Source organism: Poecilia reticulata, chromosome 21 (genome assembly GCF_904066995.2).
Source record: "Poecilia reticulata chromosome 21, P_reticulata-male-v2, whole genome shotgun sequence".
In the NCBI taxonomy this organism is placed as follows: domain Eukaryota; kingdom Metazoa; phylum Chordata; class Actinopteri; order Cyprinodontiformes; family Poeciliidae; genus Poecilia; species Poecilia reticulata.
The window spans coordinates 22392265-22419992 of NC_088850.1; the positions used below are offsets into that span (position 1 = coordinate 22392265).

Sequence of the window (27728 nt, forward strand, 5' to 3'; positions counted from 1 at the left end):
AAGTAATTGTCTCATCAAAAACACACCTGGAATGTTGCCTTGATTCCTTCATGCGTGTTTGAGAAATTCTTTAATCTCCATGGTAACACTTCAGCAGTGAAAAACAACCTAGCTCCACTTCCACCCAGCTCCTTTAGACTAGCCAGCAGCAATTAGCAAACACCTGGTGGAAGTGCATGTCTGCTGAGCTGCTTCTCAGTGAAACACTGATAAAAGTTTGTTAAAGGGTTAATACAGGAGCCATGTTGTGATGACTTGCTGAAGGTGGAGTTTCAGAAAGAATAGTAGTTTTTAAAGAGACAGAGGCCCAATTTTAAAGGAAGTCAAATTCAAAGGGGTGAAAAGTGATGACGATTCTAGGGGCCCTGACTAACAGGGGGCCCTCCACAATTTAATTATTTATATTTTGTTCATGGACATAAAATAAAAAAAAATTGGGGTCCTGTCAAATACAAAATTAATCATATTGTATTTTCAAAGATTGCTTTTAGCAGTAAAAGTTTAATGTTACCCCTCCCAGACCAATAAACTCACATCCGTTTTTGTCCTGAATCCCCCTGGATCTGCATGAAATGGTTCGTTCCCGTTTGGAGCGCTGAACAGTGACACATGCAGCTACATTCAGTAGAAGCTGCAGCAGAATACAGGGCGACCGTGTCAGTTACTGTGCTGCTAAGAAAAGTTATAAAATCAAGTTTTCAAAAACAAAATATAGAGACGGAGAGAGAGAAAAAGGCAAGAGTGTTAATTTACAACCCAGTTTTTCTCCAAGAGAGGTGGGTAGACTGTGAGATTATCAACCATTTAGCGTAATTAGCTTAGCTACAGACTATTGTTAGCCTCCATTTCACTAGCATTTAATGAATTAAGGAAAAAAAATACCAATGTATTCATATATTTAACTTGTTCCCCGTGCCTTTTACCACTTAACAGATGAGTGAGTGAGCAGAAGCTCTAAAACACGTCCCTCCTGACCTGTCCTCTCCTGAGTGAAATTAAAGCTGCAGTATGTAACTTTTATATAAATATATTTATATAAAACAAATTTTTTGTCAGGGGGCCCAAGATTTCTGGCAGCGCCCCTGATACTGCCTCTTTAAATAAAGGAACAGGACTGTTTTAACATCACTAATGTGTTAAAACAGTTAAAACATGTTCATTTTACTCTCAACATGTTGTGTTTCAGCAGTGTTTAGGCCTTTCTAGCTGTTCTTTTATTAAAAAAAGCAACAAGTGACTGTTATGTTTCCATTTTACTCCAACAAACCGATCAGACTCCATCTACCAGCATTCAGAGAGCTGCAAGTCAACTTTGTCACAACGGCCGCAATGGATGCAGAGATAAGAGTGTGTTTGGAGGAAAACCTCCTACAGAGACACACACACACCTGACCGGATCTTTGAAGCGAAACCTGCTGGACTTTTAAGAAGTGCTGTTTGTGCATCCCTGACATACCAGACACACAAATATAAATGGTATTATGAAAATGTTTATTATGTTATCTGTCTCCCTTTTGCTCTTCCAGGGGGATATTATCTTCTCCTGCAGCCTCTATTTCTACTAAACTCATATTGTCAATAATCCACATTAATAATGGCAGAGCAACTACTGAGAACTGAGCAATTAGCAACACTCTTTTTTAGTGTTTAAATGCTGAAAAAGAAGAGGCAGCATAATGAAATAATGCCCGTAAACTGAGAATTTCTGAGAAATAAAATTTTAGTCATCTTGTTTTCAGATCATCCTAATCTGAACAAGACCATTGTCACAGTAAGGAATGTGAAATATTCCTCTCAACAGCACTATTATACCGTATCAACATCATTTTATTTTAATTTTCAAGCTGCTTTATGATGCATGACCAGGTTTTCAGTTGGTGTAGAACAGGATGGCTGCAGGTGAAACAAAGTGCTTTGTTATTTTCTTCTTCTTTTCCTTTTTGTTTTAACGATATTCATTTTTACGTTGCTTCTATTGCATCTGTGACTGTTTAACTTCAAGACGTTTCAGGTGAACGAATGCAGGGATCTGCTGACCTCTGCAGCTTATTGGCAAAGTTGCACCAGGAAATGCATTTCTTTGTTTTTTGCATCACAATGACCAAAATTAAAGTTGACGTCAGCCAAAGACACGGTGAGGTGGAAACGGTTAATTGCGGATTTGTTTACACCCGCCATCATTTCCCTCAGTGTTATTCATAAAGCAGGGCGGTGACGCTGTGCGCCGTGTCCCCTCTGGTTGCTGCTCATCTTTAAAAAACGGTCACCACAAATTGAATTCAACAAATCCGTAGCTTCCCTCTGATCGAGTTACTCTGCTTATTGCCTCTTATGAGTTTCCTGCGCCAGCATCCAGCGGGTGCAGGAGGCTGACGGAGAATAACCGGCTCTAGGCGCAGGAAGGCAGGAGTCACTGGGTGTATGTTTTGTTTTTTATTTCTTAATAAAAACTGCTCTGTGACGATGGGAAGAGGGAACCGACTGATGCTGAATATCCACCAAAAAAGCTTTCTTGAAATTGAGCATGTTAAATTCACCACTGCATGTTTTTTTTTTTTGTTGTTTTTTTTGCAGTGCTCTCTGTCTGCCGTCCTTGAAGCAGGGATTTTCCTGCTGGCATTGTCAGCTGAGCACGTGACTCCCAGCTTGGTAGGAAGCAAGACAACACAAACACTTCTGCTGGAAGATGACACGAGCAAGGGTTCCCATGGCAACTGTGGGAAAGACTGGTGGTGTGAGGATGGCACCGGAGCATTGTTCTCATCGGGAGTGCTCTGAATCATCTGTCAGTGAGCTGCTTGCTGCTGCTGCAGCCACGGAAGGGAGACTGTGTGTTTGTGGAGCTTGTTTGCTGTAGCTAACTATGTGTCTGTGTGTGTGTGTGTGTGTGTGTGTGTGTGTGCGTGTGTGTGTGTGCGTGTCTGTTTGTGTGTGTGTGCATGATACACAACATTGTGGACTGTTTTCTTTGCAGGGGCAGATTGCTGCCTGCACCTATTGGCTTCTTGGAGACGCCTCAGAGGAAACCAGGAGACTCAGAATACTAAAACAGCTTTTTCACGTTTTCAGTTTCAAGAGAATAAAAGTTTTTATTTTCCATGAAGCTTTACTTACATTTTGTCTCGCTGATATTTTATCGGGAATTTTTCTGATCAACCAACCAAATGCAGTCCAACATTTGTATTCCCACCGCTAATACTAAAACCACCAGCTTTGTTGGTCTGAAAGTGACATTTCTGCCCATCCCTTTTAATAAATGAAATCATTTGGATAGATTTTGTAACCAGCAGATATGACATCTTGACACATGTTGCTTGGATTAAGGTCTAGACTCCAGACACCATGTACCTCTGGCTACATGTGTGTGAAGTATAACTAACCCCCAAATCAACTTTTTTTTTTCTAAATAATTCTAAAGAAGTTCTTTAGGGTTATGTCTTTATATATCTATTCAAATTTTGACATTTTTGTGTGAGTTTGTTGAGTTCCATTTTATTTTCGCCTGAGACTGTCTCAGTGCTGCCTCCTTTGGTCACAAATAACTGACCACGTTTTGTCACTTTCGTCTTCTACTACTACTCTCCAGTTTCCATTATTTGCTGTCATTTCAACATTATGCTTTCTCTCAGTTATTTTTTCTTCCTGTTAAAGATTTTTTTTCCTCTCTACTGTTTGCTACACGCATGTTCAATATGAGGAACAAGCAAACTATAGAAATAAAACTGAACAGAATTGAAATTAATGGTAGCAAATCTTCACCTTGAAAACTAAACACACACACACACACACACACACACACACACACACACACACACACACACACACACACATTGATAACACCCATCTAGTCCAGAGGACCTGGATCATATTTGCAGACTTTTAGCTCACGCTCCCTTCCTGACAGCAGTGTGATTTCCTAACAGCCTTTGACTTGAGGAGCTGCATGTTTCTTCAGCGTTTTAACCTGAAGGCATGCAGGGTGTGATGCAAAAGCAAACACAGGCAACAGAGACTGACTGTTGCTGTGCCAGATCAGCAGGACGGTGCTAAACCTCCTCTGATGGAATCTCTGAGCAGACGCTCGCTGCTGCAGGCCTCTGTCAGCGCTTCGGCCTGCAGCTCAGCGTTTCAGCTCATACTTTGCTGCACAGCCAGTTCCTCTGCCACGGCACCGGCTGATGTGGATTTTACTTACATATACGACTCTGCTGATGCAGCCTAAAGGGCATCTATCTGCTGGAGTACTGGGGACTTAGAGGAAGAGTAAATCTCTGACAAACTAGAAACTTTCTAGAAAAAACAAGGACATTTCTGAGATGGAAAAGTTGAAAGTTTGCTAGAAAAACCTCAGAAATATCAAGATTTCTCTCAGAAATTTCTTAGAAACAGCAAGAAAATTTTTGAGTTTAAAAAGTTTGAATTTTGTTAGGAAAAAAATAATTAAGCTGAGAAATCTTCTAGAAAAAAACCATGGAAATTTCTGAATTTCTAAAGTCCAAAGTTTTTTGACTTTTCAAATTCAGAAAATTTCCAGATTTTTCTCAAAAAACTCAAAATTTCAGTTGTTTTTTTCCTAGCCAATTTTAACTGTTCAAACTCAGAAAATGTCTGAGTTTTTTTGGTGGAAATGTACTCGTTCTTTTTTTCTTTCTATCTACAAGGATCTTAAAGCAGCTTCACAGGCCCACTAGTCCTGTCTAATCCTACTTGAAGGGGCGGTGTCATGTGTTATCCATTATTATCCATGTGCCATTTTATAGCACAATCAAGTAACTATGTTACCTTCAGTGGTTATAAAAACACTATATAAATCAAATGGCTTAAAAGGAATTTAGCTTCCATGATCTTAAAAGACAGGTGTGGTAATATTTCTAATTGCTAAATGACATCCTGGTCGACTAGGCGAGACCTGATCCAGTCTAACACATCACCAGTCCCTCACACTTTTTAGTCAGAATGTTGTCAAAAGCAACAGAAGTTTCTTAAAGTGATCCTGGTTGAGATGTGTGTAATTCAACACTTTAATCAAGTTTTGTGGTGTAGTCAAAGGCCTACAAGTAGCAAAACTAAGAGCTACTTATCTGTGAAGGTTGTAACTGCACTTAGGCAAATACTGTAAACACAACACAGGCAGCAGAGTAAAGAAGCGCCTCTTTCTCTGCACACAAAGCCTGGTGGAGCTGCTCCGCTTCAACCAACATCTTAATGAGACCTAAAGGTGATGGAAGTTTTTTGCCAACTGGGTCACGCTTAGTCAGCTGTTAAGGGATGAATACAACTTTTTAACAAAACGCTAACTGAAAAGCATCAAATGTTTAACAAGATCCAAAAAAAAAAGACTCCTAACATCTTTTCTGGGCCAAGAAGAGGGTGGCATTGTCCTACAAACATCCCACAGAGTGTCCCAGTTACCTGCACCGTGGAGCCGAGGAGACGGCTCTGTGGGCGGACACACACACACACACACACATCCACACACACACACACGCACACACACAGGAAGAATCAGTACGACACAAAAAGACACATTTAAATAAAACATCTCATCATTCCAGCGCTAAACAATTTACGTGCCATGGTTTTATTTTGATTTGATTTATTTTTCAATCAAAAAATATTATTTCACAGCTAAATTATTAAAAGCACATTTTCTTCAGTTTTTTTTTCTTTGTGTTTGTTGGTTATTGTGCTCTGTGTTTACCTGTTTGGTTGAAATGACTCATGATGTGAGAGTAAAAAGAAAAAAAAATCTGGGTTTTTCTTCATAACTATATAACCATTAATCTGTTCTGAGAACCTGAATAAACAGGTCTTATTTAAAAAAGAAATAATGTCTCAAAGAGAACTGCAGGTCTTCAGCAGATTAAATATCAAGGAGGATGTGATATTTGTTTTCTCATTTTTCTAAAGTCAGGAGTTCATCAGATTCATTTTTTTATCATATTTTCTTCTGCATCCAAATTTATATCTTTTTGCATACAATAAATATCTCTGTCACAAACAGTATTATCAGGTACGAAGACACAGCGGTTTCAACAGGAAATCAAATATGCAATATTAAACCCAAACGTGAAGCTTCAGCTTCAATCTCCTGTTTGAGATTAGCCGAGTTTCTTATGCATTAAACTGGCTGTTTAAAAAAACACATCAAAACAAAAGAAAGACATGACAGAAAAAGGAGGGAGAACATCAGCCGACTCTGCTGTCAAATATCCAGCAGCACAATGAGCTCCAGCTCAGAACAGAGCAGAAGTGAAACATTGTTCTCAGACGTTGCCTCATAATTGCAGGTTTAATGCAGGTGGAAATGATCAAGCAAGAGAGACGCTGGTGTTGTCATGTCAGAGGCTTTGTGTGGAGTTCAGATGTCAATTACACAGAGAACCACAGCAACCATGAGCTCAGAAAACCGTCCTCCTTCCCCTTACCGCTGTCTCTGTCTGCCTTTGCTTTTCGTTCTTTAGGCTGGTTTCACAGGGTCTGCATGCTCTGCCTCTTTCCCTCCCATTCAGCCTGATTGTTGTGTCTGACTGTCAGAGATAAAGGAGAAATGATCAGTGGACAGATTCACTGCAGCAGCTCCGCTCTACCTGCCCAATACTGCTGAATTAAAACACCAAGTCATTTCTTCTTTCAAAATATTCATGTTTTTTTTTTTTCATTAAAATAACTTCTGCACTGATGTGTTGGCCTTCCATTGTTTCATTTTAGAACCTTCACATGTACTGATATTTCCACTGTTCTGTGTGTTTTATTGGAATTTCATGTGACAGATGAACACAAAGTCATGTCTCAGGTAAAACTGAAGCAAACTGATAAGATGGCTTTCAAACTATTTTGTTGATAAAGATTAAAAGTGGGTATGGGAATGATGGGCGTGTCTACAAGCGAAGGCCCACCTCCTGGCTCTGATTGGTTGTCAGGAGCTCCTTTTTCTCACACATAATCTCTCATATTGAACTGTCAGTTTCAACAAATATGTAAATAATTTTTTTTTTTTATAAAAGTCACGTCAGTGAAATGTCTCTAGCTGCCATATTGGAAGGTGAACCTCCGCCCCAGGTTCAAGTTTTTTGAAAACTCCAACCTTTTCTTCTGTTATTGTGCAACGTTTAGCAGAATTCATCTCTAAATCATCTCTGATTAGCTTTCTTATTCCTGCTGAAGAAAATCATCCCACAGCATGATGCTGCCACCAACATCTTCTAAGATGGCAATGGTATGTTGCTAAACGTTTTGGATGTCTTTGTTGCAGATCAAAGCTAAAGAAAAAACAGAATACTGCAGGATTAAGACTGAACATAAGCACCATATTTACCGTTAGTTTTTCATTTTAAAGAATACAGATTTAACAGCCTGACTGGAACTGTCTCCATTTTTATTTTAGTTTTATTTCACCACAGCGAATGAGACGTCTTTCTTTCTCAACTTCGTGCTCCAAATACAAAAATTTAAGGCACTCTTCTCGAACAAGATTAATGTAATCCTTTTGCATGTAATCCCTCACTTTCCATACTTGGATAGATTCTTTGGAAAATATGAGATTATGAGATTAATGTTCATCTCACAGCTGAATTTAAGAGCTTAGGAAGCAGACATGGTCTCCGTTGATGGAGACAGTCCTCACTTTGTCCAATTAAAATCTTTGGCAGCAAAAGAGATTTTAATGCTGTTTGATGTCAGAAACATTCACAAAGAGAAGCAGGGAAAAAAACATACATGGGATCTGAAACAACACATCAGCTCAGAGGTTCGAGATAAATTTATAATTACATTAGGAGTTTGGTGTGTACGTTCTCCACACTGTAGCTTAGAACAGAAAAAATACTAAAAAGTAAGTTGGTTTTGACATATTAATGTGTCCACATGCTGTGGTGTGCTCCTGGACATCAGGCGCTGCACTGCAGCGTCGCCAGCCGCAGGCTGCTCAGGCTCTTGTTCTTCAGCTGCGGTGGGCTCGCACATTTCGGGGCGTCCCGGGGCGACATGGCGGCCTTGGTCTGTCCCATCCACCTCACCAGGGAGATGATGCTACAGTCGCACTGCCACGGGTTCTCATGCAGGTGCAGCTTCTTCAGCTCTGAGGTGAAGGACAAAGGAGACTGTAACCAGGGCACCGGGAGTGGAAGAAAAGGAATTGGGTCTATCTAACCTGGAATATGGCTGAACATGTTTCCATCCACTGTCTTCAGGCGGTTTCCACTGAGTCCAAGCTGGGAGAGCTTGGGCATGTTGCTGAACGCACCAGATGGCAGCTGCTCCAGCTCGTTGTTCCTCAGGTAGAGCTCCTGGTTCAATAAGAAGCTAATTTAGTTTGCCTTATGGGATGAACTTTATATAGAAAACTTGAAGAATGTTGACAGTGTGAGGTCATTTCTTTATGGTGTTTCCACGTCCTAAAAATTCAAGTCCAAAACTGCGACATTTGCTACATTTTCAGCTGGTGTGGTTTCTTTTCACCCTGCTAGTTGTCCAACTGTCTGAACTGAATGAAATACCTGTTTCCCTCCTCGCCTGTGGTGGCGCTGTGCGAAGGAAACAACACAAAAACCTCTGAAGAAAACACTGAGCGCGACTTCCTTCTTCACGAAATGTAAACAAAAATGGAGTATCATCAGATTTTAGCGGTTGAAGGATTTATCTCTGGCTGCTTCCTGCTTTTACATCGGTTGCAGGCAGCGTTGCCACATCTTACGAGAGAAACAAGCAACCAGCTCCATAAAAACCAGCCCAAAACAGCTTAACGTGGCACCTACACAAATCCATGAGATTTTAAAGTGATTTTACAGCGTATGCCTTCATGTCACACCGCGCAAACTACCTACCGTTTATGTTTTTGTTTTATTGTGGGGAGCTCGGTAATATTTTTTTTTTTTTTTTTTTTGAGGAAAGAAATTGAAGCCCAAATAAGCAGCTTCATATTCAAAAACAAGCCCCCCAAAAAATTCCTTAAATTTGGAAGAGCCTTCAGAAAAGAACATGGCCAAAGTCGTTTATTGTCTCCTTCAAGTCAAAAGTGATTTTTTTTTCCCCCCCTAAATCATCTTTCAGCAAAAAAAAAAAAAAAAAGAGGTGGTCATTTTTATAATGACAAGTTGACTTGTTCCCACGTTCGCTTAGAGTTCACATACACATTCAAACCGCACCAGAGTTCACTTCAACCAAACCAACCATAGGCGGATGAGAGTTTGCTTTTTTGGTCCATGTCAGAGTTTGATTACATTTTCACACCTTCCCAAACAAACCAGACTTTACAAAGGAACTAGTGTTGAATTAAAGCGGACCAGACAGGCTTGGTGGGAATGCAACCTTAGTTATTTTTTCACACTTCCTGTGAAGGCAACAATGTTGTTACCTGCAGATTGCTAAGGCCATCCAGAGCTGACTGACTCAGTGTTGACAAGAGGTTGTTGTCCAGAACCAGCATCTCCAGTGATCTCAGCGGCCGGAATGCTCCAGATGGGACAGTTTTCAGACTGAGTTATGTGAGACAAATTCTCCAGATTAGTGCATTAATAGGCAGCTGATTATAGGACAATACAACAACGGGTTTCACTTCATTGGCAAGCTGACTGTTAGCACTCACTTCACACTGTGTCACACCTTTAAAGAAATTAAGATTCGAAAAGATAAATTACAACAATGTGTTTTAAAGTGTTTGTAGCAAATTAAGAACATAAAGTGAGGTCTTGTAGCACCGTACATGCAACACATTGAAAAGGAATGAATGCACTCTTACATTTTGGTATGCCATGGGATCATAAAAGATAAACATGAGTTTATCTCACGAAATTAATAACAATCTACAAAGGGTTTTTTATGATTTATTATCTTGAGGAACTGTCAGTTAATATTTTGTAGAGCCACCTTTCTCTGAAACATTTTTGGAGGGTTTTTCTACCAACCACCTCTGGTAGACTCGGTTTGATTGGGGATCAAAATGGCAACAACCATGCTGTGGTTCACTTTCACACTGCACTGTGCCAAAAATCCATCCATCCTTTTCTTACACCCTTGTCCCTAGTGGGGTCAGCATTGGTGCTGGTGCCTATCTCCAGCCAGACATTTCGAGCAAGAGGCGGGATCACCCTGGACAGTTTCGCCAGTCCATCACAGACTGTGCCAAACAATCCAGACTAATTGAAAATGTGTTCCCCTCCTCTCCTGTGGTGGCGCTACACCAAGAACCACTGAAGGAAATGACAGAAAGAGGGTTTCTGAAGAAGACATGAGCGTAACTTCCTTCTTCACAAAACGTAAACATAAATGGGGTGATGTCAGATTTTAGCGATAGTAGGCTTTCTCTTTACTTTGGTAAAAGATCACGAGCCTTTTCTTCCGTTAGCACTAGACTAGTAGATTTGTTTTGGTTGTATTTTCCCAGAATGCCCAGGACTACAGTCCACTTACTGCCTTTAGAGCAGTCTTTGATCTGTTTGGTGTTTACACATGCATTCAAACTGCACCAGAGTTTACGTTAACCAAAACAAGAACTAGGTTTTTAGGAGGACCTAAAAACCTAGTTTTTAGGACCTAGGACCTAGAAACCTAGGTCTTTAGGTTCTAGGTTTATAGGACCTAAAAACCTAGAACCTAAGGTTCACATCTCCCCCATCAAACCGGACTTTCTAGGCAAATAAACTGCCATTAGATCATTTAGTGGACTAGGCAGGGTTGGTGTGAAGTAACCCTTATCGACCGAATTGTTTGTTTTTTTTGCCATTTCTTCTTTGCAAAATAGCTCAGGCTTCGTCAGAAAGCTGGAGAACATCTCTGAACATCTCAAGTTTCAATTGGATCAGTCAAATCAAAAACGTTTTTATCTGTATAGTGCCAAATTACATCAATGTAAAAAGACGTTCAGTATTATTTAATTTTAAGATGTACTCATCTAATGCAGAGATATCGTCAACAGATTATTAATGGATTTTATCAAAGCATTTTGCCCTTTGAGGACATCCATAGGGCCGGTTGTGGCCCAAAATGAAAATGGGTTTGACCTCTAAAGCACTCTATTGTAGATCGTGCTGTAAGTTCAGGATCATTGTCCTACTGAAAGGTGATGCTCCAACCAGTCTCTTGTTCAGCTTACAACAGATAAATATAGGGCAATGAATGATCTCTATTATGCACATAATGATGATTTTGTATGGAAGACAAATCGTTCCATTTAGGTCGCACATTCTTTTTGTTGCTTATTCTAATGGCTGTAATGTGACAAAATGTCACATTACAGAAAATAACAAGAGTATAAATAGTACCATGAGGTGCTGTATTTTATGGGTTCATCTTGTTCATATATTGAATTTTTTTTAAATACTTGAATACCATATATTATAGTGACCTGTTGTTGTCCAGATTGAGGAACAGGAGCTGTCTGAGTCCAGTGAAGGCCTTTGGAGAAATCCTTTGGATTCGATTGAGGGAAAGGTCCAACACTTTGAGGGCAATCAAAGGTCTGAAGGCATTAGACGGAAGCGCTGTCAGCGCATTAAGAGGTAGATCGAGGTCTGAGAGGTTCCTCATGCCAGCAAACATCTCAGATTTGAGAATCCCAATCTGGTTCTGGCCCAGCATGAGGAAACGAAGGTTCAGGAGGTCCTGCAGGGGAGGTAAAAAAATGAAAATGAAAACAGAGTTTTGGTCAGATTACGGTGTAGAATGGAGGAACACACTGTCCTTTTCTTTCTGACCACCTTACCTGAAACCCCCTTGGGGGGAGCACTGTGATGTGGTTGCCATAAAGATTGAGCAGCATCAGTTGTTTGGCACCAGAAAAGGCATTGGGATGGATGGATTTGATTGCATTTCGTTCCAGGTTGATGCTCTCAATCTTGGGCGCTGATCTAAATGAATTGGCTTTTAGGGTTGTGATGCCATTCTCACCTTTTTGCATCAGTGGGGAAAAAAATATTAGTCTTGCAACTACACCTGTAATAAATGACTTCAGAGTCATATACACTCAAATGTAACATATTTCAAAGAACGACCTGATTATCCGAATGCCACTCACCCAGTTTGAGGATCCAGGCGTCCGGAGGCAGATTGGAAGGAAGGCTACGGAGACCCTTTTTATGACAGTTGACTTCGGACTTTTCTGGGCCAGACTTCTTGGAGCATTTGCAGACATCAGGGCAGCTTACCACAGCCTGCGCCACGCTAAGAAAGACCAACACCAACTGAGTCCAGGGCAGCATCTTCACTGCAAAATGAACAATGAGGGGGAAAAAATCAGCAAGGAAAAATGTTTGAATCTCTTTGAGCTCAGTAGACAATAATAAACGTAAAGGAGTATTAAAAGGAGTAAATGTAAAGGAGCAAACATAAGGGAGTACCAGCACAGCTTGTTTGGCAAAGCAGGTTCTTTGCATGTTAGTCGTGCTGCGAGGTCAATGTCTGAACAGACACTGAAGAATGAGAAAAACTGTTTTATTGTCAGGGTGGTTCAAATATCCAGTCACAATTCTTGATTGCAAATGTATTTAATACATTTAACAAACCATGTGTTTTACAAGTTGATGTGATTTCCTGTAGACATGAAGAGCTTACAGTAACATTGAGTCATATTATAGTTTTGTCTTCAGAGATGTGGTATCTTTTTATAGCTGGTGTTAATGGGGAGGTTCTTAAGGCTTTTTGAGTTGGTTGCGAGTAAAATATGTCCTGTTACAGACAAAAAATACTTTAAAGAATCTGTTAAGCTTCACATGTATTGTGCATCATTAGATACCACTTAAGATAAAACAGCAGTATCCAAAATTGCACTGTGGTCAACATTTGAGAGCGCTTGAACACAAAGGTACAACAGGTTCATCAATTTTCAGATGAAGATATTAAGTCGCTGTAGGGGGATGTAGGTTCGGAACAACATATAGGCAGCAAAATATCTACTTTAACAGTCTGGTGTGAGTCCTTATCTATTTTTTCCCAAAATTGGCATTTTCCTACTGAGCCAATTCCATGGTCAATGGGAATGCAGCTACTGTCTCCTGAGAGGGTTTTGTGCTTGTTGGTCAGAAGTCAACATGGAAACATGGCAGCTTCACAGTTACGTTACATTCTGTTAGTTTAACATGAATTCTAATGTATCTGCGAGGCACTGGACTTAAAAACATCCATCTTCAGTATTCCGTCTCATCGTAACTTCATTTGTCGTTTTTGAAATATTTCACAGTATTTTAAACGCTTACAGGCGGGGGCGGAGCCAGGGGGTGGTTGGCCCCGACCAATCACTGGCCACCCCTACCAAGGGGTGTGTATAACATCAATACACTCTGATATGTATTAATATAGCAAGGCCTTCATGAAAATACTTTCTGTGAATTATTTTGAAAAGTAACAACAGTCCCATCCTGGTCATCCTTATGAAACTGTTCTGGCTCCATCACTGCTTACAAGGCAAAGTATTTGGTAGTATGTTTTTTTAATTAATTTAACTTTACAACTAGTAAAAAAATTACTATTTGAAAGAATTAACCTCAAAAAAACATTTTAAAAGCTTTAAATCTCTATGTGATGATTATTACACATGAGTTGCTGCTTACTGATATTAGCTAAAACATGAAACAGTGAGGAATAATCAGCTTGTAAAGCTTGTAAAGCTATAAAATGCCACCTTCCAGTGGCATTTTAAAATAAAACACTCATTTAAAGATAACGTTTGTATGATTATCATTTCAGTTCAGTCTGCACATTTAAAAGCTCATGATAAAAGAAAAATTAAGCAAACTCCGTGAGTTTTCCTCCTCTTGGAGCTGCGTACCTGGACTGGTTGCCGTCCCACTTTCTAGCCAGCACAGATGTCTTCGCTTTTTGTTGTCACAAGGACAACGTCCTGAAATTTAATTTCCCTTTGGGTTCAATAAAGTATTTTTGACTTGAGCCTCAATCCGTTCTGCAAGCAGCAGCTGATGGTTCAAAGCAGGAAGCTCAGTTGTCTGGTCCTAGAACTACAAAGTTCACAAACAATTCTCCTTTCAGACTCAGAATTCACTGGGCGCTTCGCTCTGCCAGCATGAAGAGCATGAAGATCTGCAGAATGTGAGCTGTGTGGAAACACAGAGCAGACAGTGACAGCAAGGTGTGAAACTACCAGAGGTCCAGATTCTGAAAAGTAACAGAGTACAGAGAAATGTAGCATTCACAGATTATGGCACAGATCCATGTTAAACACACGGTTCCACTGCTTGTGTGCACACGTGTGTGTGCACACGTGTGTGTGCGTGTGGGGGTGTGTGTGCGTGGGGGGGGGGGGTGGTGCATGCGTGTGTGGGGGTGTGCTTGTGTGTGTGTATTTGAAGAGGTGGAAAAGCTTATACTTAGTTTTTCCTCAATTAAAACTAAAGTTTTAGAGAAATTTAATGTGGATGCATCAGTAATAAATAAGTCAAATGTTCTTTTCTTGTGGTTAAACCGCTGTGTCAAGTAAGGATTTTAAGGAAGGACAGGTAATTACAGAGCTCACACACGTCTGTGTGATTATCAAAATAGACAAAGAAAGAAGAAATCCAGCTGAAAGTGATTAATTGTTAGAGCCTGATGTACATAAAACATAAACTCGTGATAAAATACATCCTAAACCTGCAAATGAAAAACAGATTTCACTGACTATTTTGTTTTGTAATCTTTTTTTTATATATAAACTATGTATGCATGTGAATGAGAGAAGTGCGTAAAAGATCTGTTTGGAATTTCTGGTCTTCAAACTTACTAAAATATCAGGAGCTGCTTGATCTTCTGCTTTTAAGCAGAATAAAACTCTGAGATCAAAGATCTCTTACATGTCCTGACAATGTCCAACAGTGGCTTAGTCTTTCTACTAAATATGAAATCCTTGAAGGAAAATGACCAGTTCAAATAAAGTTTATCCTAAAACAGAGTCCAAGCTACTGGTTCTCTGAATCTTAATTTTTAAAGTTGGTGCAGACTCCAGAACCAGGATTCCTCCTGAATGCAGACGCTGGTCCCTCTGTGAAACCTGGATTACTTCCTCGGTTCTCTGCCGTTCGGGTGTCTCTCCTGCCTGGCTGCTCTCCATCAGCCTCTCATCCTCCTCTGGATCATCAAGCTCCTGTTTATCTCCACTCTCTCTCTCCTGGACTTCAAACAACTACCTTCACTTCACACCAGAAGCTGATCTGCTCCTCCCACGCATTTCTCAGCCTTACGTCTCAGTCGGCTCCTCCTCACTGAAAATATCCACATCAGTCGACTCACCCAGACGAGGAATCACTTCCCTCTCCTCCTCCAGATGAAATCGTTCCTGAGGAGATGCAGATCTTCATCATGTTTCTCCCTGTACATATAAATCTGTTAAATACCTTTTGTCTCCTCCTGAGTCTGATTCTGCATGTGGGTAAGGAAATTAAACCCCAATTTTGGTGGGTTTTTTTTTTATACATTTGTTTAGTGATTTTACAATATTTTATCTGGAAGGATTATCTAAATGTGCAGAGCCAAGCTGTCCATCTGTTTTTTTGTTTTTTTTTCTAAAACCTAAGCAGTTACTGAAACTGAAAACTATTTGCATCATTTTCACCAGCTTCACAATCACAGCCCTGTTACCATGACGTCAAGTTCAGGACAGGATCACCCCATCATTAAAGTTCCTAAGCAGACTCTCAGCACAGCTTTGACTGCAAGCCAGTGGCAAAAAACTAATTAAAAGTTCCATTCATCACTATGTAAATGAGTTACACGATCACAAAATAATGGAGTGCAGTGTGAGTAATGAGAAAGATTAGAGAATTTTTTAATAAAATCTGTCACAAGAGCCCAGGGTAAAGCATCATAGTCAGAGTTAAAGTTTGCAGATTAGGTTCAGTTTGGTACATAACGATAAACTTACCTTGATACTGAGATTAGAATTATTAACTGTGGCAACATTTCTGTATAAATGTTTTATTTTCCCAGACCAGATGAACCTGATGGGTGGCTGTGGTGTATGGAGGTATTTTTGGTACAAAAGTATTTGTGTCTTGTAACTGAAGTTGCAGTGAAAAAGAAGTTTGTAATTGTAATTTTCTTTTCTTTTTTGTCTTTTAGAAAAACCAAACACTTACACCTCCTCAAATGTTTAAGTGCAGGCACACAGATTATATTGTGAAAAAGTCCTACGCTTAGAGTTTTGCCCCAAAAAAGACCCAGAAGAAATTGTGTCAAGAAAAAAAAAATTACCTTGTGAATATTTTTTATCACTCACACAAGACTACTCCATCCTAAAAGTAAAAAAAAAGTTCTAATATGTTTTGTTCCACTCAGTTCGGTACTGGACTCGTGGTCCAGCCTTCGTATGAAGACTAACCGAACCACATCGGCGCCCCGGTGTGAGAGCCGCCTGCGATTAGTTAAAATGGGGTCAGCTGTTTGGGTTTAGATGTTTACAGGTGAACTCTGAGTTGACTCTGGTTACATCTTGTATTAATTAGTGCTGTGTACTTTTCACTGGCCTTGTTGTCATATGTTGTTTGTCTCTGAGGTTTCTCAGTTTCTTGTTGTTTGTCTCGCTTTCTGCAGGTGTAGAAGCGTCTTGTGTTCTCTTCATCCTTCTGTCTCTCCTCTCTTATCTCCTTCTTTCGCTTTAAACTTGTCACCTCACTTGTCTCCGTTTCTTTTTTGTTTTTCCTCTTCTTTTCCATCACCCTGTCCATTACATGCGAAATAAACCAAAAAACAATTTCCAATTGAGTTTTTTTAATTTATACGTTTTTTATATAAGTGCAGCTTTATACAGAAAGCCGTAGTGATCCACAAAGATAACAATCCTGAGTTCCACACGGAATAGTGGCACTCAGAATTGTAAAAACAAAACAAAATCAATAAATACTTTAGTTTCCCTTTAAAAGCCTTTATATGTGCCTATTTTAGTCGTTCAAACATTAATGTAAATTAATATGTATCAATACGGTGGAAAGTTTCTCGGCGCTGTCTCAGAAGCTACCACACAGTAAAATTTCCAGAGTAAAATTTACTCAAATTGAAGAAAATTTTACTCTAAAAAAGACAACATTTGGTCCCAGTCTAAATAGAGTAAAATTTACTCTCATGGAAGAGTTGAAATTACAGAGTAAAATCAACTCCATTTAGTGCAAAAATTTTAATCACTTCCAAGAGAATTTACTCCAAGTTGTTTAAAAGAAAAACTACTCCACCGTATTTTAACTCCAAGTGGAATATAATTTACTCTAAATAGAATTGCATTCTATTCTAAGTAGAGATAACTTTTAGTCTGACTAAAAAGGAATTTTACACAAAATAGAATACATTTTATTCCATAAAGTGTCAAATTGTGCTCTTAATAGTACAAAATTTTACTTTTCATTTTATTCCATATTGTGCAGTTAAACATTAAATAAAATTCTTAAATAGAACCAACTTTAACTTCATTTCACTCACTAAGCAATTGTTTTACAGCTAATATACCCAGCTGAGTTTGTAAGAATGCATAGACCAGAAATCAGTATTTGAACAGCCATTTTTATTGTTCACATGAAACGGTATGGAACAATATAAACATTTCCATCTTCATGACTGTATGACACCTGTAAATCAAAAGCTCTGGAACAGAAAAGCTCTTCTACATAAATAACATGAGGTCCGTCTCTTGTACACAAAACTTGAAAAGCACTGAAATGCTCATTCAGACACACTGTTTGCAGTGCAAATGTAAAAAACAGTAACCTCTCATCTTTCACAACAACATTGTAAATCTTATGGAAAACTGGCATTTCACGAAAAATTTCTTTACAAACAACTAAATCTGCACGATACACATTTCCATGGTGTTTGGCCCATTTAACATTTAAAACCTTGGTGTTGATTGGTAACTGAAGAGTCTCTGCTATCTCACAGCCCCAATTCAGTGCATTTAAAGGCACCATTTTACCTGGTCCAATGGTCAGTCTCTTGTGGTCAAATGTATGCCAACTGAAAGCAATGTGACTTTGATGCTTTAATGCCAGTGTTTTTGTAACATTTTTGAAACTTTTCAACTGTTTTTTAAAGAAATTGTGTTTAGCTTCGTATCGCATGCACCAGCTATGTAGAATTGGGCCTGTTTTGAGTATACATGTAGGGTAATGCACCATGAAATGATGCTTTGGGAGCAGCTTCTTCTGTGGAAACAAATGTTTGAATAACCTGTGATGTTCGGCAATCAGGTGTTTCAAGAAAATAGTAATACCTTTTGATAACACTGGTGAAAAAACAATATTCACTATTTGAAGCAACAGCTGCAGCAAATACCAGTGCTGATCATGTGGAAAAACTAAGTCTCCAAAAATGAGTGGTAGGTTACGTAGTAGACACCAGGACTGGATGGCATTTAAACCCAAGTCATTTGAGTCCTCTAACAACTTCACTGTAGGTGGTTTGTTGGTTTGTTCCATGTACCCATAGTTAAAGCTCCTTATTCTCCTGTCTACATCCTTTAATGTTGTGTACTGGTCAACTACATGCAACAAAATCAGCTTCATTTCATATTGTGCCACTCCTTCCAAGATATCATGCATAATATCAACTGAGAAGTTTTCACATGTACTGAAGTACCGCAGTGAATTTAGAATGCATGGCTTTTTAACACCCATAACATATGGAAGTCTGGGATTTGCCTCCATTTTCTGACAATGTTCAGCATGAAGTGCCCGAGTTCGCATAACAATCTTGGGTGAGTCCTCTGTAAACTCTGTCTGAAAGTCCTCTTTCTCAATGAGACAAAAGCGGCAACAGTATCTGGCACTAAATGACTCTACAAAACCAAACAGACAATGAAGACCAAGGTTGTCACCAGTAACTTGGACAATAGTTCCACGTATTGGCTCATCATACAGGGAAACGGTAATTCCATCCCTCTACAGGATTTTAACATCCTCCACAATCGGATTAAGTATCTTAGAGAAGCCATAAGTTTTAATGTCCTGTGCATGAAACAGAGAGACCAAGTGAATATTGTGTAGAGCAGAATTGTATTTAGGAGAAAAATTTCGCAGTGTGAAATATATAGCTCCCAATTTATGTATTCCCCTTTTTGATCCTAAAGGATTAGCCGTTTCGAAATCATCATAAAAAAGTTGAATTTGAAGGGCATGATTTTGCTTTGAAAACAGACCATGGCTCTTAAAAAGTTCTCCATCAGACAAATCTTTAAGAGTTTCACTTAAATTTGACTTGGCCATCATCTCCTCTATGTTAGGGTGACTAAAAATAAACTTTAATGTTTCCAAAATTGGGATGTAAACAAATTTATCTGTAACAATAACCTGATCATAGCCCCCTGTGGTTCGACTACGCAGTGTATCAAATCTGGAACCAAGGACATATTCTACTGGATCTACACGTCCCCAATTCTCTGCCAAAAAACGAGTTCTTTTACTTTCAGAATTTAATGCCAGGAAAGGATTTTCCATTTTCTCAAAACATTGATCAATTTTGCACTCTATGTCACTTTTGACAGGTTCTTGTAAAGAAAGACTGCTTTTCACAGATTCTTTTGCTTGATTTTGAATATCATTAACTATTTCTTCCAGGGAAATGACCAAAGAGTTAATTGATCTTTCACTTACACCTGCCACTTTAAGTTCAGCAACTGCTGTTGCACAAGTAGACACAAGAGATTTCTGAAGCAGGACAGTATCAGAAGCAACACTCGTAGAGGGCAAATCTTGACTTTCAAATGTCTCTTCAGTTGTAGATGGGCCTTCACCAGGATTAGAAGAGTGTTTATCATGTGCTTTATTAAGATGCTTTCTGAACCCAGAAAATGTGCCATAAACTTGAGCACAACCTGCCTGACCACATTTAAGACGAAGTGTCTTTCCAGAGCAAAGTCCGTGGATCACTTTTAAGTGCTTGGTCAGAGAATTAGCATTTGTGTGGTACTTCTTACAAATGAAACAGAACATTCCAACTCAACTTAATACTCATAATCATAGCAAAACAACTATTTAACGCAGCATCCGAGCCCTCAACTCTGCAACCCTAGGATTCACTTTGGTTGTCTCAACATCTATCTCATAAATGGCGGTCTGCAGAAAATTGTACACATTGACCAGATCATGGTCATATGAAGTGCCGAACACAAAGTGAGCTTTAAAAAGCTCATCAAAACAGGCAAGAGAGCCTGGTGATCTACAAGGTATGGCACGTTTGTCAATCACAATGAAGTACTTGTGAATCACGCTCCTCTGAGTCCCTACTGCAAGCAGGTACGGTTGACGCCTTTCTGCGATGCCATCAAGGTGCTCCTGGATGCTGGTTCCTGTCTGTGGCAAAAACAGAATAAAACACGATTAGTCTTGGGTTTCAAAGAAGACAGGGTTCTTATAGATAAGGCAAATTACTTTTCAGGCCCTCTTTAATGACGCTTGAAATGAAATTTAAGACCAACTTCAAAAGAAATACAAATAAATTAAATGAATCAATAAAAAGTGAAGAAAAGAGAATTTTTAACAACATAAATGTTCCCTTTACTGTAACCTTACCTTGACAAACTTCACAAGATGTTCACTGGCTTGTCTGGCTGAGAGTTTTCCTGGTCTCTTGCGGCCGTGAGGTGACGGTGGCAGGAGGTGCACAAGGATCAAAATGGATGACATGTCACTGTCCCATCCTGGAAGAAAAAGTAAAGTAAACATAAGCTACCAAAACTTCTTATTTGCAACAGTGTTAACACTTCCATAGTGAGCTTACCAAACAGTGACGGCAGGAGGAGGTGCCATCACCTCAATTCAATGAATCAATTTACATAAAATTCTGTTACATTAAACACTTTCTTAATAATCCAGTCCAACTTACCATTTTCCACTTCTGTTGTGCCTTCAGCATTGTGAAGAAGGTTCTGAAGGTCATCAGACTGTGTGAGACCACGGCTTTGTTCGAGGACTTTCTGCTTGTAGACAGTGGGCCACTTCTCCAGGAACTTTGCAGCGATGGCTTCCCCAAACATCAATGTAAAATCCTGCTCAACCTGGAGAATAGATGAAGTGAAGGTTTTAAAAATCATTTTGTTAAACTTTCTCACATCCACCTTAACTTAAACTTTGTTAAAAATAGGTTAAGCTGAAGTGAAGATAAACATACCAATCCTCCTATGTCCAGGAATCTTGGGAAGTCCAAAAAGATACTAGATGACTTCACTGGGTCATGAATCATCTTCTGGCGATAGTTGAAAGTCTGTTTCATCTTCCTCATAACAGTTCCTTCATCAGCTGTGTGCTTCATCAGCGCAATGGCCTCAGAACACAAGCTGTCTGTCATAAGGCAGTCTTCTTCTCTCAAACAGTCCCTATCAGTTGTTGGTCCCCCTAAAAAAATATAGGAATATGACACTCCATCTTAGGATTTAATAAATAAGGCTTGAGAACTTATTGTGCAGTTTGGTTGCAGGGTGAGAATTGTACAAGTATAAATACACATACCTGTTTGGGTTTGTGACAGTCTGGGGATCTTCTTTTGTCCATTAGAAGCTTCTCTCTGGACAAACTTCAGTCTCCAAGCCAGATACCCACTCCCATCTTCTGCATTGTAATAATGCTCCTAAAAGTAGGTGAATGATGAATGTTTTTAAAGTTGTAAAAGCAAAGACAGCCGTGAATGCTAGTGGCTCTGATTTACAGATTTTATATCACATTGTTTGAATTACATAGATAAAATCTATTCACAATGTTTATTCTTCAAGCTGCAGTAGCCCAACACTGGAACAATGGACTCTACAAAGGTTTAAACATTGGAAAGTTAAAAACAAGTGGCACAGAAGCAGGGCATGCAAAAGAGAAACATTTTCAGTTCTACTCAAACCATAGCCAATAGGTTGGAGTTCTGTTTTGAACTTACATAGCCAAATCTGCTCTTAGGATCAGCCAGGTAAGGGAACAAGGTAATAATACCCTTTGCATAGTCCTCTTTGATACATCTGGAAGGACTTGTTCTATAGAGACACAGAAAAAACTATGAGCATTGTTAAAGGAGTAAAGAACACCTTCAAAACAGGTAATTGTGAGAGGTGCATACAAAAAATAAATAATTTCAGCATACCCATGTTCACTTGTCATATGCGCAACCAATATCTTGACCATGTCACGCCGTCTGCTGTCTGTTAGGCTTTTTGTCTGCGCATATTCATTGATGATCCTGTCTCCTCCTGGTTTGTTCTTTAGAACATTTTCAATCATCTTAAATGATGGTAAAAATATAAATCGATACATCACGAAAACACCGTACACAAGACAATTACAAATCCTATTTTATTTCATAAAAAAGAGACAGTATTAGAAGAGCTATAATAGTTATTAGTAGAATAGTAAGTTATGTTAAAAAGCACAAATAAAAACTTCAAGAACTTAAATTTTTGTGAAGTCCAGAGCCTTCTATGGTAAGGATCTGGACTAGAATGTGCAGAGATATGCTGAAGGAAAAAACACAGAAAGTGCTTTTTTATAGAGTAATTTATATATATATATTTATACAATGTATTCAAATTTGTAAAAACTCTATGGAAGTTTGCACAGTTATCTACATAGCTTACTTGGGCAAGAGAGGTGTCTTCAGTTCTCCGTCTTGTTGCAGGACTGTGTTGCAACACAATGGTGTCATCGGAGTCCACTTCCGTTTCTCCACTAGAACTGGTAAAGGAGCTGCTTGCTGCACAACTTTGCTGATCCATAGGATTATCTAAACATTTTGTTGGTAGAGTTAACAGAAGCCAACACACTAAAATTGTTTCTCTAACCACCTAAGTGGTTACAGAAACCATAACAAAAGATTATTTTAAATAAATTAAACTATGAAATCACCTGATGAGCTCTTCTTACACAAAACAGTTTGATACAAACACAACTAACTCATGCACATTTTTCTGTGTTCATTGTAATTAACCACTGAAACACTTAAAAATAGGTTAAATTGTTGATGTAGGACGTTTCCACATGTTTGAAATGCTACAAAGGTGAATGCTTTTATGATCTCAGATTGGTGATATCAAATGGACATCAACATGTCTATACTGATCTGGAAAGCAATTTCTATCCCTATTGGTCAAACCCAGAAGGATGACCAAAAATAGTTCACAAAAATAAACAAATGACACTTCAAAACAACCTACCTTCTGGATTGAGATCTTGTGCTTCACAAATTTCCAGCACACCAAGGTTTGGACTTTTCAAAAGGAGCTCAAAAACCTCCTCATCCACTTCAGTCTTTGAGTCATCAAAGACTTTTAAATCCAAGGTTGGAATGCTGAACTTTTTTGCAGCTGTGAACATAGCAAATTATTTATTTATTCTATATTTGAACATATGTAAATAATTAAAATGGCATAAAAAGTAAAATTAAGTTTAAAAAATGAAAACTGAAAAGCTGGTAAACATCTATTTTGGCACCATTCCCAAAACGTTTTTGATAAACCTAATATGTAAAAATGCTGTAAACTTGTTTTGTTTGCACTCACCACATTCCAAAAACGAACTGTAAGACAGTTGGTCTTCAAAACAGACGTATTTCTGTCGATCTCTGTATTTGACACGCACAGCTTGCATCCTGCATTATGTAAAAATATATTTTTCAATAATTATATAAACATACTTATCAAACTGAATAAAAAATTAAGATAAAAGGTTGAAACCATAATGGGGGAAAAGCACTGGGTGGCTAACAACTATCCTTAATGGGATCGCTAGCTAGACTCTTTAATTAAATTTAGCCAATCACCACAACTAAAAAGGAAAAAAACAACATATCAGCTCCATGCAACTCGATGTAAACGGGGTTTATGAACAAAAAAGTCAGTCAAAAATGTTTTACTGACAACTTACATAGTTTGCATACAAAGCACAACTTTAATCCTGTTTTTTTAATCGCTGCTCTACGTTCAAGAAGCTACTAGCGTAGTCCTCCCGCGCCATTTTCTGGGCGGAATCCTGGCTCCACAAGCTAGCAGAGCCAGCTTCGACTGTACAGCTAACTCCTCTTTTAAACTCCGTTTCTCAGCTTAAAAATAGCGACAGTCTTGACTTGTGAAAATTAAAAAATGGACGTAGCATTGTACAACATTGATGTTTTTTTTCTGCTTACATTGTTGGAAACGGCTAAATTAAATTAGCTGAAGCACACATGCTAATTAGTTAGCCAATCATATTAATTCCTCGCTGCACCCCTCCTTCCCCCACGACCACACAGTAGCACATCATCTTTCCACTAGAGATAATTAATCTTAGTAATAAAAAAAATAAATCATAAAACCCCACGTAAAATATATCTATAACCCATTTGGGGACTTACCTGGCACACAGCTAACCGTCGCCTCCGTTCCAATGCGGAAAAACAAGATGGTGGAAGAAACGAAACTTAAGGAACTTCAGTGGGCGTGTTCTTGTTTTACTCTGATATGATTTACTCTATTTTTTTGTTCCGAGTCTATTGACTAATTGAAATGATTTCACTCTATAATGTATAAACATGACTCTTTCAGATGAAAATAATGTTAACTCCGAAAAAATTACTCTCCTATTTTTCCTGTGCATCTACTTCCTCATACAGTCGATCAGCTTTGCTGATTTTGCAATGAAACCAGAAATAGACATTAGGTCCGCTGCATTGACATGCTGTACAGGATATTAAAAACATCAGAGAAATGGGTTCAACCTCACTTCAAGTGCATTATTAATAAATCAATCAACTCTGCTTTAATTACACAAGCAGCTTTGGTTGCCGCACAGACACAACATAACAGTATTCTAGACTGACTTCCTGTTTGCAGAAACAGAAAATCTGTTAGCTAAAGGCTAATGGCAAAAACTGTACTGTTAGCATCATCCTGTTTGATTTTCTTTCAACAATTGCTAGAAAAATAATAATAAAAGAAAAAAAACCTCAAAAGAATGTGAATATTTTTGAGAGGCACAGTGTGTCGTATTTGTTCGTTAAAATCCTGAAACGCTCCACTTTACGTTTGATACCCTGCTGCTACTTTTAAATTCATTACTGCAAATTAGCCTTTCATTTTTTCCGAGGACGAGTTGACATGTTTGTAGATTTATGATCATGGAGACAATACGAGAGCTATGCAGCATTCATGAACACAAATAGCTCCGCGTCTTTGAGGATGTTGCAGAGGTTTCCTGTAGAAGTGGGTCAGGACAGTAATTCCTTATGAGAGGAGAGAGCAGGGGGACTGCTAAACATGTCATTCTCTGTTACGCAGCAAAGAAGAAACAAGCCGAGGCACAGAGAAGGAGAAGCAAAGACTGAAACAGAATAAAGAGAGAGGCGGGGAGAGATGGGGGGGCAAGGCGGCGAGCCAAGAGGAAGAGTTAGAGAAGAAAGTGAGGATCAGAGGGAAAGGATAGAGAGTTTGACTCTGGAAAAGAGAAGAGAGGCATACTGATAGGCTGAGGAAGCAAGTACAGATGGAGTGACGGAAGAGAGAGCAGTCCTCGACTGAAACACGCGGCAGAATGTTGGGATTAATGGAGACATGCTGAGGAGGAGAGGCGGCAGATAGGCAGCTGTGCTGACTGGACCCGTTCTTTTGTCAGAGGAAGAGGAAAGATGAAAGATCCCTTTCAAACCTGGCCAGCGCACACACACACACACACACAGCAGGCGAGCCATCTGGAAGGGTGTCATTAGCCAGGCTTCACAGAGACGGGGAAGCAGACAGAGCAGATAGGAGCAGCAGGCCGCAGAGGCTGCAGACGCTGCTGGGCCACCAGATCACTGACAACAACAATCAGGAGAAACCAGCTTAGCTGCTAATATTAACTATTATCCACACACACAGTACAGGACGCATTCAGGGATTATTACAGCCTTGTAATAATCGTCAGTGTTTTCTGATTGATTTAACATCAATACTTCTGATCTGCCAATTTTATTACATTTTTTTTTTTGGATTAACCAATTAATAAATGAATAGCAAAAGATGCTAAGAAATAGGGTTTTTTTTTTTTACACAATATGAACCAAGTGAAGCTAAAACTGACACTTGATGAGTTTTGGGTTGAATATATTTGCACACAAAAGTTGTTTTGTTTTTTTATCTTAGTAAACATCTTAGTCATCTTAGTAAACAATTATAGTCTGACAATTAATTGGATAAAAAAAAGCACATTTTCATCACTTAAGCCTGTTTAAAAAACATCATTATAAATACATTAATAGACACAAAAAACAAATTCCCTAAAATGCAACATGTTCTTGGTTGAGGGTTATTTGTGTGTGGTCTTGCCCTATTCTGCTCGTTTCTCTGTTTATCAGTGGTGCAACTGATTCTTATAGTAATCAATTAATCTTTTAGTCATTCTGATGATTTATCGATTAATCGGAAAAAACGAGTATATTTTGCAGACTTTTGATTTAACTTTTTGCATTTTTTAATGCAAATTAAAACATTATATTGCAAGATGCAAATAATCAAAATGCTCAGTTCCTTTCTTAAAATAAGAGGATGAACATTTAATTGCAATGTCAGCGTTCCTTTAGTGAATGTTTGATCATTTGTATCGAAGGATTTCTGCAGCTAAAAGACAAATTTTGAGTTCAACATGTGAACGGCTCAGTGCTTTCTGTTTGATTTAACATTAATACTTCTGATCTGTCAATTTTATTAAAATTTTTTTTTTTGATTAACCAATTAATAAATGAATAGCAAAAGATGCTAAGAAATAGTTTGGTTTTTTTACACAATATGAACCAAGTGAAGCTAAAACTGACACTTGATGAGTTTTGGGTTGAATATATTTGCACACAAAAGTTTTTTTGTTTTTTTTTATGTTAAATGTGAAATGTTTTGATTATTTGTACAGTTTTGATTTAATCACCGCTCTGAGGCTGATGTCCTTTCAGCAAATGACCTTTTTTAGAGTCTGTGTTCTCAGTCACATTAATCGGTCTAAGCATGATTAGTCCGATGAATCATTTCAGGCCTAATTATTATACATAAAATCAGAATGAAAAGTCGAGGACAGAGGAGTGAATCTAACTAGAATTGCTTGAGAATGCAAAGCGTGGAGCTCCAGTGGCTCTGTCTGCCATAGCTGCTAATGAAGGCGCCTAGCTATACTGGCTCCTGGTAAGGTGAGCACTACAGCACTTTGTTCTTCTCCAAGTTGTGGTTCAGTAACTCCTGCAGTTCATACTGTCGTCCTGCCAAGCATTGCAGAACGTTCCTATTATCCGCTTCTCATTCCAGCTCCTCGTAAACTGAAACATAAACACAGCCATCCATGGCGTTCATGTGGACCAAATGGAAACACTTCATGTAAATGAGTGTCTCTATAAAACCAGATTATTTTAAAAAATAATTTTTTATGTGGCAGATCTTAATCCCATGAGAGAGGTTTAATAAAAATGAAAGGAAAATGAGTGGCAGGAAAAAAAAAAGAGCAAGGCAGCCATAAACGGAGGAGCAGAGCAGAACTAACAGAGCTGAGGATGACCGGCTGATAAACGCTTCCCGCTCTGCACTCAGCTATCTGATGCTGTTTACAGCCACTCAGTCCACAGCAGATGGCTATTCATTCTGCGTGGCCAGCTTCCAGAGCAAAGCGTTTGTTAACACAGGCCTGGTGCCATCGGATCAGAGCTGATCGGGCTCAGATGGCGTCTTTATTGAGGGGCCTCGTCATCGGCGGGGTCTCCCAAAAGCTCCTCTGCTAAACGGCTGCTTGGGATGGAGAGACGCTCCCGGTGCTTACTGAAAGGAAAGCTGTGACTGTGGAGGGAACCCGTTCGCCCCA

The 27728-nt window shown here is 39.0% G+C and overlaps 2 protein-coding genes across 2 annotated transcripts; both read right to left on the reverse strand.

Moving 5' to 3' along the window:
- Positions 1-5558: 5558 nt before the first annotated feature.
- Positions 5559-14211, reverse strand: LOC103458026 (uncharacterized). The gene is made up of 7 exons (XM_081602614.1): positions 13763-14211; positions 12014-12202; positions 11702-11886; positions 11345-11601; positions 9356-9476; positions 8153-8288; positions 5559-8080 (listed from the first exon to the last, which is right to left on the reverse strand). Exons 2-7 carry the CDS (start codon positions 12195-12197, stop codon positions 7890-7892), a joined length of 1074 nt encoding a protein of 357 aa, XP_081458740.1. The 5' UTR covers positions 12198-12202; positions 13763-14211; the 3' UTR covers positions 5559-7889.
- A 3244-nt stretch (positions 14212-17455) lies between these two features.
- LOC103474709 (uncharacterized) lies at positions 17456-24498 on the reverse strand. Its single transcript, XM_081602839.1, has 11 exons — positions 24271-24498; positions 23441-23529; positions 23096-23245; positions 22520-22665; positions 22030-22166; positions 21829-21922; positions 21414-21531; positions 21076-21299; positions 20791-20962; positions 20478-20605; positions 17456-20258 (listed from the first exon to the last, which is right to left on the reverse strand). Exons 2-11 carry the CDS (start codon positions 23526-23528, stop codon positions 19941-19943), a joined length of 1575 nt encoding a protein of 524 aa, XP_081458965.1. The 5' UTR covers position 23529; positions 24271-24498; the 3' UTR covers positions 17456-19940.
- Positions 24499-27728: the final 3230 nt, after the last annotated feature.